We start from the raw sequence: 13443 nt of genomic DNA, 5'->3' as shown, positions 1-13443 counted from the left end.
CGGAGCCCCGGCAGCAGCCGGAGCCGGAGCCCGCGAGGGGCGCAGCGGCTGAGCCAGGAGCGAACGTAGCCTCGTGCCTGCCTCCGGTCCTCGCCGCCGCCGCCGCCGCCGCCGCCGCCTAGTCCCTGCCGCTGCTGCCGTGTCGCCCCCGGGGCATGGCCTGTCTGATGGCCGCTTTTTCGGTCGGCACCGCCATGGTGAGTGAGCGCATCCTAAGTCCCTGGGGCTTGGTTCTTTTTTCCAGGAGGGCAAGAAACACACAAAGACCCGCACCCTCACCTTAACACCTGCCCCTGGGTCCGTGAGGAGATGCCCGTCTCCCATCGCCCACGTCCTGGCCACCTGGCGCTGCGGGATGCTTCTTGCACCGGCAGAGTACACCAGGGAGGTGTTGGGGCCAGGAGTGAGCGGGAGGTGGCCAGCACCCCCACAAGTAGACAGATGGTTTAGACTTCGTCCTCTTCTGGCTGAGAGGCATGAGGCCTGAGGACCTGGAGCGCACTGGGGAGCGCAGCAGCCTGGGCTGGAGACGCCCGCGGCCGGGACTTCTGGAGCCGCCACTTCTCGCGCCACCCTCCGGAGCTCTGGGCAAGATTCCGGGGAACAAAAGAGAGAGCTGATCCCCGAAGCCATAGCCTGCACTGTCCCTGAATTCCTCGGGGACTGCCTCTCTGGACCTGCTCGGGAGGGAGGCGGCAGAGTCCCCGGGAGCAGACAAGGGTGAGCCTGGTTACCAGCAGGTCATCTTTCTGCACCCTTTAGAGAGGCGGAGTGTTGGACAGAGGCAGTCATTTAACGTCTTCGGAGTGTAGTGTACAGTTCCGTCGGGGGATCCCCCGGTGCCAACGAATTCACTGCTAGATACGCAAGTGCTTATTCCCAGGGGTGGTCAAGAGCTTCCTCTTGCTAGTTTATAATAGCTCCATAGACTTACATTAGGACAAAACGAACAATAAATTAACCATCGACCCACACCCATCCTAGATCCTTTCATTTCTATGCTCAGCAAGCCGGCATTGCAGTTAGGTACTTATGGACTGGATTTCGGGTCATTTAAAATACAAATAGAGAACATACTGTATTACAACCCATATCGCCCTCCCTATCCATCCTTCTTTCTATCTCTATGTGTTTACTATCCGGCTAGTTTCTTCCCATAGGCTGTAAGACCACAGTGCACAGCGGCACCAATTTGTCACCCCCACCCCTCCCTTTATTTCATTTTTAGCATCCTGTATTGAAGTCAGCAGGGCTTGGCGGTATTTGACCGACAGTTACCTCTTGCCTTAAGCCCAAGGAAAAAAAAAAGTAGCTGGTTTTCTGCGCATGCTCTGCTCTGCCAACTGCATCCTACGATTCCAAACAGGTTACTGTAGAACATACCGCGCCTCGCCAGCTCATTATATAATGATTTAGTGTAAACCGATAGAATGGGGCCGCAGGCACGTTAAGGAGGTTGTTAGAGCAGGGGAGAGCTGGTGGCCAGGGCACTCACAGACTGGTTCCCATCTCTGGGCTTGCTACTCCTTTATTACTTGGCTTTTTATAGATAAGAAGGGGTGAAAAAAAAAAGGAAAGGCAATTTTCTCCTCACAACATTTGCTTTGATCTGCTGTGTGTTTGGGACACACGCAGCAATTCCACCTTAGCATTTGTTCACCTCTTTGAGATTCCTAAATTGTACTGATAATGGAGAATTAGGAAATTACTGTTGTTGGTTATAAGTAAGGCTAGTTTCAGGTTTTTTGGGTGCTGGGTAACCCTTGCAGTCCTTTAAAAGCTGCAAAAGTTGTTTATCCATGTGGAAAAAGAATGAATCAGAATGTTTTGAGGTATAGGGCTTTTACGGCAAGCTTGTTTTTTTATGTCATGTATGGTTGATGCAGCCCCAGGATCCAGCGTTTGTTCTCATATGGAGATGTTAATGGCTGGACTCATTTTATAGCTGAGCTCATTTTTTTCAAAAAAGTTTTCCTTGTTTTGGAAAATAGTTTTCCTCCCTGAAAACCTTGTATATATATTTTTTTAAATTAAAAAAGAATTCTACTCAAGTCATAGACCCTGAGGTTTGCTTTGCCATTGCTCATCTCTGGGGTTTAGCCCAAGCTGACTGGGCCGGGTGTGAGTTTAAAGAGTAGCCAGTGCTACCTGGGTACTGGAGTCCCTGGGCTGGTGGGAGGAGTGGTCATGAGTTCCCAAAGGGATGGTGGTATTTTGGTCTGTTTGAAGCCGGGTTTGGTTTTGGTGAGGTTCACTGAGGTTCGCATTCTGAGTGACCATGCGAGTGATATCTGCCCTTTTCTTAGTTAAGGGTGTGCCCTTTGGCTTATTTTCCTGCTGGCCTGAAAATTCTCCTTGTATGTTTTCCACTAATGTGCACAGGGTCCCAGGGGCGATAAACCGAAGAGAGAAGTGAGAGAGAGTGCATGCCAACACCTGGTGCCTGCAAGTTCCTCTTCCCTATCCTCCCTTCCCCATGATGTTGGTGTGTGTGTGTGTGTGTGTGTGTGTGTGTGTATGTGTATGTGTATGTATTTGTGAGTATATGTGTTTCTATCTCTAACTGCGCTTCCCTGGGTCAGTAAAGTGAGCCAGCTTCACAGTGGCCTGGGGTGCTGCTGCCTGTTAGAGAACCTCCCCAGCTAAACAGGCATCTCTATAGGTTAGCATTCAAATTGAAGTCAGCACCCAAGGACATACCCTCACCAACAGCAGGCAGGATCACTCCAAACAGGGGCTCCTTGGTATTCAATGCTGGTGAATGGACCTACTATTGTTTACCATTTATTATGCAGCACAAATTATGCATGGAGGGGGTGAGGTCAGGGCAATACTTCAGTAAGGTAGGGAAACATACAATGAAAAGAAACCAATGGGGAGAGAAGATGTATTTGTTTCATTATTAATGAGCTTAGGAGGCTGAAGACAGAGAGCTGTAACCTACATTGCTGGTGGTTTTCATCTGAGGATATGTTTCCAGAGAGCTGGTCTATTTTGGAGTGACGGCCACTGCCTCCCATCATACAGAATTCCATGATTTTATTAATTGGGTGAGGCCATTGGACACCATGGAGGAACAGTGGATAATGGTGTGCACAGCTTTGGGGTCAGTTTACTTGGAGTGGGATTGTATGGTTTTTTTCCTTTTATTTGTTTGTAGCTTTCCCTACAATGGACGGAGGCTGGGATAACCCAGGTTCACCTACAACTTCCTGTAAAAAGCGAGCACTGTTAAGGACTCTGGCTGGGAGGATAGGGTGCAGATATAGAAGCCACACAGAGCTGAACCCCAGCTTGTCTACTTATTAACTGTGAGGTCTTGAGCAGATCAGGCAGTCTCTCTGTGTCTTTGATCCCTCCTCCAAAATGGATGAGGGGAGATGATAATATCCCCTTCTAGAGCTGGAGAATTAGTAACAGGCCTAATCTCTGCAGCCTGGAGTTTAATGGGCATATTGTATTTGCTGAATCAAGTCATTGTTTATAGTCACTTACCTATGTGCAAGAGGTGTTATTGTTTAATACTTTAAATAGTGAGTACATGACCCTGGCTTCTCTCTCTCTCTCTCACTCCCAAATCAGTTTAGCCACCCAGCTTTGTCCTGCATAGCACTGCATGGTCTCGTATAGCTCTCACCTGCCTCACGGTACTGTAACTAATTGCCAGTACTCTTGCCTGGGGCTTGATTTTGAACATGATCTTGCTGAGGCCATAGGCCATGTCTGTGTGACTGACTGCTGACCGGTGGGGCTCTATTTGGTTTAATTTGTTAAATAAATGAGTGAAAGAATAGATAAATTTATAAAGGGGAAAGTCAGGCCCTCATCATAATACAGGTCTGGCATCTCCTATAGCTGGTGGGTCGATAGTTGGGGTAATGGCTCTTCATCTCTGTATTCATCAAAAAGCAAAGCTGTGACTTATTCCTGGATCTCTTCAAGGGTTGACACCTGTAGTGGGTTCTGGGGAGGATATGGATGGATTGTGGCAGCTGGAATGTTGGGGTGGAAGTTGAAGGGGACCACCACTGGAGAGGAGTTGCTGGACATTCATCACTCCCATAGCCATTGGGGATCCCAGGTTGGAGCCAAGTCTACCAGAAGGATATGGGCTTGGAACCGTACTATTAGCCTTTTCACTTGGGTGGCATGATGAGAGTGAGAACAAACCTTGGGGACTGGGTCTGGTGCTAATTCTCTTGCTCGTGGCTACCCCAACTACACCCCAAGGCCAGGATTTGGTGCTTTAAGGGCAATTATGGAGTCACAGTGGGTTATGAACCTGACACAGCAGCGTGTGCCCCAAAGGACAAGATGGATGGGCAAAGGGATGGCATTTGGTGCCTGCTTTGGGTGCCAGAGCTGAAGTTGCACATTTTCTCCCAATCAGCCAAAGCCAAGAGCATGCTGAGCTATGGCAGCATTTGCTCTTGCTTCTTCAAGATGCCTGGACACAGATGGCCTGGGGCAAGCTCGGAGGCGAGGTGGCATCCTATGGCTGCCTCTTGGGAGTTGGAGAGGCATACTGTCAATGCCAAGGCTCTGAGGAACCCCGATGTTGGGCTAATACAGACCTTCCCTAAATTCTGGACTGTATGAACCTACTTATGTTTGCATTTAAAACATTTCACATGCTCAGTGTGAGTAGCGAACCAAGTTTAATTTTGTGAGTTTTATTCTGCATTTTAATTTTTATTCACAGAGTGTTGAAGTCAGTGAGCTGAGTTTTGATTTCCAGAGGCAAGAGATGCCTGAGGTGTGTGTGTGTGTGTGTGTGTGTGTGTGTGTGTGTGCGCGCGCGCACACTTGTGCCTTTTTTTAAAGTGTCAAAGCAACATTTTCAAACATCATAAGAACCAGAAACCCCTATGCCCACATTTGCCCATTCCTCTGTGCTTTGGATATTCAAAACCAAGCCCTCCAAGATTTTTGAGCCCTTAAATACCATGATAGAGAAATGTCCACTCTTCAAGGACACAGTCAGGTGCCATCAAGAGAGCGTTCCAATAGGGGAAAGCCTTGTTTTGGCCATGTGAGTTGCAAGGTTTGTAGAAATATTTATGGATGATCCACTCTCAGGTTTTGTTTTGGATTTTTTATTAGAAACAATAAATGATCAAAAAGCTATCAGCTCTAAAGCAATGCCTAAGAAACCAATGGAAAAATAATAGTATGGTGTTGTTCCTCTTCAGAGCAAACCACAGTGCTGCAGTGTGTCCCCAATCCTACCATAGACACGAGGGCCTGAATTGCCCAAGACGTTATCCGTGACCTCTCCCAATCAAGCTTGCTGACTTCAACAGTGTGAAGGAGCATCACCAGTGGCCCTCACTCTGGGCTCGGTGGAATGTTCCCTCTTGATTCAGAGACAGCTGGGAAAGCTCAGCATAATATTTGTCCACCCCAGGGTTCTGAGTTTTGGCGGTACCTGAAGCATATTGATTTGTTCGGGGTTGCCAAGCCATTAGAAAAAAAGAAATTCCTTTATTTGCATAAATACTTTTGGTTCTTGGCATATCTGTAGCAGTTCTGTTGACCTCTAATGGAAGTTTGAAAAGCCATTGTAGCTACAAAATGTTAGGTTCTTGTGTGATGCAGTAGAAGGGGCATCTAAGGGTTTTTATTTTGCTTTGCTATTTATTTATTTGTTTATTTATTTATTTATTTTGATGACTTATGTTCTGGGATCACTTCTGCCCCTCACTTGAGTAAAGGGCTCAGAGCAATACATGTTCCTTAAATTACCTGTGCCCCAGTTTCCTCATCTGTGTAATAGAGGAAAATATCTATCTTTTTTACTTTTTTAGTAAGTTACAGGGAGAAAGGAGAGCTTTAAGTGATTTGAGAAATTTACAAGGGAAACACAAAGGCGAACTCCCACAAAACCAGAGATTCGAGTAGTGTCATTGCTCTTGAAAAATGTTGATGAGGTTACACAAAGAAGGCACCCATTTTAAATAAATTAAACAAAATAAATTAAAAAGAACTCATTTTTTTTAAAGCCAGATTTTTATTTTATTTTATTTATTCATTTTAGAGAGGAGAGAGAGAGGGAGAGAGAGAGAGAGAGAGAGAGAGAGAGAGAGAGGAGAGAGGAGAGAGAAAGAAGGGGGGGAGGAGCTGGAAGCATCAACTCCCATATGTGCCTTGACCAGGCAAGCCCAGGGTTTTGAACTGGCGACCTCAGCATTTCCAGGTCAATGCTTTATCCACTGCGCCATCACAGGTCAGGCAAAAAAAAAGAACTCATTTTAAATAAAACTTTCAATTATACATTTTTTTTTTTTAGCAGTCTTACAAGCCGTTATTGAAATTTTTAATGGGTAGACTATACATAGATAATGTTTTATGGTGGCCAGTGTTTTATTCTTTGAAATAATGATTCATTTATCATGGTTTTGTGATAAGATTTTATGCTTCCAAAGGAAGCTGGTAGATGAGTTTAAGAGCTTATCTGAGGCATCGTTTTTTTTTTTTTTTTTTTTTTTTTTTTAATTTTTTTTATTTATTTATTATAGAGACAGAGAGTGAGTCAGAGAGAGGGATAGACAGGGACAGAGAGAGATGAGAAGCATCAATCATTAGTTTTTCATTGCGCATTGCAACACCTTAGTTGTTCATTGATTGCTTTCTCATATGTGCCTTGACCGCAGGCCTTCAGCAGACCGAGTAACCCCTTGCTGGACCCAGCGACTTTTGGGTTCAAGCTGGTAGGCTTTTGCTCAAACCAGATGAGCCCGCGCTCAAGCTGGTGACCTCGGGGTCTCGAACCTGGGTCCTCTGCATCCCAGTCTGACGCTCTATCCGCTGCGCCACCGCCTGGTCAGGCGAGGCATCGTTTTAATAGAAGAAAAAGAGATGGCTAGAGATAATAGGCTCCTCTAGGTAAGTTTTCTTCTCTTGCTGAAGTCGCCTTATAGTTTAAGAAGTGTTGCTATGAATATGACCTGGAGCCTAACAGCCAGTCCCCTGTGCTCTTTTCCTTGAAGTGCCTTACGCCCTCTCTCAGTACCTCCTCCTTGTTTCTCTAGAATGCCAGCAGTTACTCTGCAGCGATGACGGAGCCCAAATCGGTGTGTGTCTCAGTAGATGAGGCGGTCTCTGGCAACATGGAGCCCACCGAGAAGGACTTGCTGAACGGGCATCTGAAGAAAGTGGACAACAATCTCACAGAGGCCCAGCGCTTCTCCTCCTTGCCTCGGAGGGCAGCTGTCAACATTGAGTTCAAAGACCTTTCCTACTCGGTCCCCGAAGGACCCTGGTGGAGAAAAAAAGGTAGGGAGGTGGCTGCTGTGTGTATGTTAGGAGGTGGGAAGAGCCTGTGAAGGAAGCCACAGATTGTGTGGGAAAATCGGGTCTGGAAGTTGGGAGGCTGAGTCTGCTTCCCGTTCTCTTACTGCTATGGCAGTTTATTTCATTGCTTTATGCCTGATTTTTTTTTCTTTCTATAATGTGGATAGGTGGATTAGACAATTCAAAATTCACAGTGGCTCTTAACTCTGAATCAAGTACAGAGGATTTACAAAGACTGGCCAGTGTCTGCATATGCTATTTTCTGGAGTGCATATGGAGGGTCCTTTATAGTGGAGGCTGTTTATGATAGTCTTTCAAGATGGGACTTTTTTTTTTTAATGTTTCAGAACAAAATGGAAGACAGGTGCTCCCCTTCCAGGTTTGAAGTGTTAAAAGGTAGCCAGTGACTTAGCGTGACTTCTCTTAAAACCAATCATTACGTTTAAGGATCTTAAAGTACTCTAACGGGTGGTATTGATACAAAATAATAATAATAATAATAATAATAATAATAATAATAATAAACTTTTACCAAATGAATGGTAGAAATAAAAGAAGATACAGGGTGGAAGGAACTAGGGAGGTCTCTGGAGAGCCACACAATCCAGGAGTTTGTCACCAGCCTGTTGCATAGGAACTGACAGTATTTTGGGGTTTCTTAGCAACCTGGATGTTCCTTTTGCCAGCTCTAGATTTTCAAAGTGTGTGGAGTCAGTGCCACTTGGGTTGGTATTCTTGACTTATTTCTTCCTGTAGCACTGACTCCTCATCTCCCTCTGCTCCTTGCACCCATCATCCACCCATCTTTTGGTTGGGTGGGGACCTACTGGGAGAGGACACATTCCATATCACAAAGAAATGATGGTCCCTAGTTTCCAACAAATCATTTGAAACATCTTGAATGTGGATGAGAAATCTGAAACAATAAAAGCAACCCACATATCACTGGAGCATTGTCATTTTTTAGGACTCCCAACTTAGGTCTAGATTTGACCCTTCTTACTTTTTGAAAGGACCCACCAGGATTCACTTTTTTCCTCTCTCTTACCTTCATTTTGTTTTCCTGCTCTCTTGAAACTAAGCAGTGGAGGCTGTTGGCATGGGCACTCTGGACTTCTTGGTAACCATAATTTTAGAATGGAGGTTTACTGACTGATCACTGGGACCTGTGAGCCAGGTTGGTTGTTGGACGACTTTATGTCAGTTTGCACAACCAGGAACAGATCCTAAAGCTTCTTACCAGCTCATTGTATAGCACTGTTATCTGACACTTAGAGTTTCACTGTATTCAGCCTGTTTTGTTAAGAAATTCTGTGCCAGGCTCAGGGTTGGGCTCATTTGTTTGAGCCTGTTGAAATTTCAGCATAGGGTTTCAGCCTCTACCTCCTGAACTTGAGAAAAGATGTTACCGAAAAAATGCACCAAGTGACCAGGAGGGCCTTGTTATGTTTGACTTGATTTGTCTATGTAAACTGATTGTGGCAAACCTGTGAGCACATAGATCAGTTCTGTTCATCTGATTAATGTGGCCTTAGGAATGTTGTCGTGGTGGTTAAAAATGCTTGGCTGGCTCTCCTTCAAAGTGAAGATAGCTTGCAATGCAAAAATGCAAGCATTTGAAAACTGTGGCAGAATCTTGGTTTGAGACCAACACAGCAGGTCCTCAACCAGTGTTTGCAAGTGAAGACTATCATATCCTAGTCAGGTATGTGGCTTGACCACCGTGTGTATTCTCTGAATGTTAGAAGCAGTCATACTAATTGTCCAACTTAGCCAACGGTAATGGTGTCTTAATCACTGAGGGAAGGGCCCTCACTTGGAAGTTCAGCTCAAGTGGCTGCCAGATAGACACTTCACTTGCCCTACAGTAACCTCTGTGGGCTCAGGAGGGGGAGAGGAGGAAGTGGGCCCTGAGGGACCCGCCCATGAGTCGGAGATGGTTAGGGCCAGAGGAAGCTGGGCACGGATGGGGCTTTTGTGTCCCAGTGGTTGGTTTGTCAACCAGCAAGTCCCAATTTCTGGCTTCCTCCCAGGTCCTCTCCTTAGCAACAGCACCTGTGTCTGCTTCACTCCCCGTGCCCTTCCTGTGTGCACCACCATTTCCTTTGTTCTTGGTACCCTGCAATTCAGAATTTAGATGGTTCTTCATGCCAGCATAAAGTCAGGGTGGGAAATACCCGTCCACCTTCTCACCGAATAGAAAAGAAACCAAGAGGTCAAGCTTGCCCATGCACCCGAGTTAGCCAGGCAGGCTTGGGACTGGGGTGGTGAGGTTGAACTCTGCAGTCTGACTTGCTGCTTGTGCCTCACCTGGCACAGGGCCTCAGGTGTGCCAGGGTCCCTGTAGCCACAGGGAAGTAGCGTTTCTTCTTTAGGCCTGGCGCCCATGGGGCCTGCCCTGCTGCTTGCTGAATCAGTTGCCCCGCTAGGCTGGAGGCTGCTCCCAGGGAAGTCTAGAGTTTTCCTGCATGAGGGAATTAGCTGCCAAAGCCTATCTCAGCACTTACTGTGTCCTCATCACCAGTAGGCTTTCAAGCGCTACATCTCCAGTGAGCTAGTAACTTGGGGACCATATCTCCCCAACTAAGAGCCACCCCTGGATGAACAAGTTAGCACTGAGCCTGGTCCCAGGCCTTGGGAGAGCACCTGTGAACTCCACCTGCGCCCCACCAGGCTCCCTGTCTTCCAGTTGGTGTCCCAGCCACTTCTTCTCAGGTCTGGCTCCTTTCCCCCCACATGGCCTTTCCCGCATTGTCCCTCTGATTGCTGGTGATTGTCTCCATCCCCAGCCATGATGAGGTGAAGCTGAGAAGTCAGATCCCAGCCTCTCTCTCATTTCCTTTTTCTCAGTGTGGCAGTTGTATATTTGGCATCATCTAGGTGTGATGCCAAGTGTGACTGGCCTTTGGGGCAGGAGCTCTTTCTCTCACCTCTCTCACTGTATTAGTTTTGCTGTCTCAAGTTGATTTTTTTAAAAAATGTTTTAAAGTCAACTTTACATGTGGAGCTCACTGTAATGGCCACAGTGGGGTTGGACGCCAGGACATTGCACAGGAGACAGGCATATCTGGACACAAGAGCTGCCATGCCTTGTTTGGTAAAGGGAACAGGACCCGAGAGCAGAAGTGATTTGCTCAAAGTCATAGTCAGTGCTGGGCTCCGGCTAACTCCCACTCCAGGTTTCTTCATCACAAAAACACTGAATGACTCCAGTAAATTTCAGGGAAGTCTTTTTCTTACACAATTCCTGCCAGAACATGGTGATACGATACATACTCAACATAGAATACTGTAGCAAAGCTTGCATTGTGATCAGAGTAATCTCATAAATGCCTACCTAATTATTTTAAAGAGAGAAGACAGAGAAAGAGAATATCATAACCCTTAGAACAGAGGTGTGAGCAATCAATGGCAGTATTGAAGAAGGAGAGGCCAGGCACCGGCTCTTTAACATTCTTGAGCTTGATGATTGCCAAGCAATGAATATGGCATTTAACAAAACATCTTGTATTTTCAATTGTAGTTACATTTTCACCATATGATTAATGATGTCTTTGGAGGAAAAACTAGATCACATAATAGATTCCTAGTAGAGAACATAATTATGAAAGGAACTATTCCCAAGAGAAAGAAGTATACCCCAAGGACGATTTCACCAGCTTCTGACACAGTAATTACTTTCCCTCAAGGAATTCACTCATGTAGCATAAGTTGGTGGGACAAAAGATTTGGAACATGTGGACTTTGGTGCTGGCACACAGCGATTGTGTCAGAGGACGTACTTGAACTATCCAGGTTAGTCGTTCTCACCGAGCCCTCAGTGTGACTTACTTTTGAAAGCCACATCTGCATCCTATAGGTACACACTCTTGGTAACATCTGGGGCCCCATGCTAAGAAGAGAATCCACATCCTGAACTTCTGAGACAAAGATGTGGGTGGTGATGCGAAGATGTGACACTTCAGTAGCGTTTCTTGGCTTTCAGGGCTCATTCACACAGGGGTCTCTCTCTCTTTTTCTCTCTCTCTTTTTATTAGAATGTGGCTTGTCACAATTTACAAGTGGAGTAGTCGGGGTCCTCTGGACAGTGCTACCTCCCCACAAAGGAGACCAGAGCACTTTCCATTTGTGAAATTAAATCAGGCCACTTGGCTCAGGGGCCAGTTCTTCCCTTTGTACCTATTGGAAAGCATAAAGTTTAGACATATCGCAGGTCACAGGAGCACCGAAGGCAGGATGTGATAGCAGGTCTGTGGGATTTGAGGCTAAGACTCAACAAGGAACCCAGTAAGCACCTGACCCTAGGAGGGCACAACACTGGATCACCATGGAATGGATAGGACTCAGCCCATTTTATGAAGCTGTTAGTGATTGCCTTAACAATTCTGACTGATTTTTCTTTTAATTGACCTGATTGGATGTCAGTCAACTCTGCCATTCATAAGGAATCTCCTAGTTCTTTGGACAGTCTCTAGCTGTCCTGTACCCTCAGCAGGGAGGTATGAGGCATGATTTCATATAAATAGGTGACATGAGGCCCTGGCTGGTTGGCTCAGTGGTAGAGCGTCGGCCTGGCATGCAGAGGTCCCGGGTTCGATTCCCAGCCAGGGCACACAGGAGAAGTGCCCATCTGCTTCTCCACCCCTTCCCCTCTCCTTCCTCTCTGTCTCTCTCTTCCCCTCCCGCAGCCAGGGCTCCATTGGAGCAAAGATGGCCCGGGCGCTGGGGATGGCTCCTTGGCCTCTGCCCCAGGCGCTAGAGTGGCTCTGGTCGCAACAGAGCGACGCCCCGGAGGGGCAGAGCATCGCCCCCTGGTGGGCAGAGCCTCGCCCCTGGTGGGCGTGCCGGTTGGATCCCGGTCGGGCGCATGCGAGAGTCTGTCTGACTGTCTCCCCATTTCCAGCTTCAGAAAAATACAAAAAAAAAAAAAATAGGTGACATGATTCTTAGAAATTAAATACCCCTCCCAAGATTACCTTGCGATGAAGTTCAGGTTGAGAACAAAAGTAATCATATCTGGGGCTTTAGCGAGTTCTCTTTACTGTTTGTTTCTCAGCCAGGCTACTGTCTGAACGTGGTAGCACTCCAGTGGGATGAAATAGCATCTCCTGCTCTGAAATCTGACCTTCCAGCTACCTCCTACCAAATGCTAGGAAGGAGTTAAACAATCTGGGCAGCTCCAGGCTTATCTGTATTGGTTTGCTTCTAAGCTATAAAAATGCATTTCAACAACCTTCTCAAATTCAAGTTTGCTTTCTCTTAATTTCCATAGCTATTTCCCAAGGCCTGTAATGACAGGCTGGTTAAAATGAGTGGAATGTGCCTTAAATAAACGCCTTTCAGGAATTCCATTAAAGGAGGACTGGAGTCTAACCAAGTGTTGGGTGACTTGATCCAGCCCATTCTGACAGGGATGGGAAGGGCGGCCAGTTAGAGGGGACTACAGAAATCCCAAAGCAGCAGTGGGTTTCCAGGGGGTGGGCTGCTCAGGTTCGGAGGGGATTCCTGTTCCCCTTGCATGAATGGAATACTCTTGTGCTTCTTGGGAACCATCATGCTAAGGTTGGTTTTCTTTTGGGTGCAAAAGGAAATTGCTTTTAAACATGCTGCCTTTGTCTTTATTTGAAGCTAGTCTTTTATTTGGTGCAGTGTGGTGAACCTAAAACTGCTTAAGTTTATAAATGGAGACAAATGAAGAGTTCCTCTCTTCCCCTCTGGGGCCAGTTCTTAGGCTCTCAGTTCTTGGTGGCTCCCTGGGGCAGGCAGGCAAGCAGGACACCCACTTAGAGCCTTTGATGATGGGTCTTCCGAAACAGTTCTGATCTTTTGCTTTATAGGCTCCAAAAGAGGCTTTGAAGAACTGTTGAGGATGGGCTGACTCCCACAGCAGACTCATGACAGATGAATGTATAGTGATTATGTATAAAACCAAAGGGTTTGTTAGTTTACAAGGAGAACTTTACATCTAAGGAGTCTAGACGCTTCCCTTCTCCAGCCAGTATATCTTCTTCCTTTGAGCTTGCTGCATGGAAGCCAAACCATCATCCACTGGCATGTGGAACCTCGGGTGCATGGGTCAGAAATGTGCCACTGTCAGGATCCACTCCGCCATAGAAATGGCTCAGGTGTTTCTGCCAACATGGGTCTGGA

The 13443-nt window shown here is 46.6% G+C and overlaps 1 protein-coding gene across 2 annotated transcripts in view; it reads left to right on the top strand.

Annotated features, from left to right (window-relative positions):
* ABCG1 (ATP binding cassette subfamily G member 1) overlaps positions 1-13443 on the top strand; it is a 65638-nt gene continuing 52195 nt past the window's right edge. For both annotated transcript variants that reach the window (XM_066370120.1, XM_066370119.1), the window contains exons 1-2: positions 1-197; positions 7032-7275. In XM_066370120.1, coding sequence (XP_066226217.1) covers positions 156-197; positions 7032-7275 — 286 coding nt within the window. In that variant the 5' untranslated portion in view covers positions 1-155. The remainder of the gene's footprint in view (positions 198-7031; positions 7276-13443) is intronic.

This window comes from Saccopteryx leptura, chromosome 2, assembly GCF_036850995.1.
Source record: "Saccopteryx leptura isolate mSacLep1 chromosome 2, mSacLep1_pri_phased_curated, whole genome shotgun sequence".
NCBI lineage: Eukaryota > Metazoa > Chordata > Mammalia > Chiroptera > Emballonuridae > Saccopteryx > Saccopteryx leptura.
This window is presented reverse-complemented; position numbering and strand designations above follow the sequence as displayed.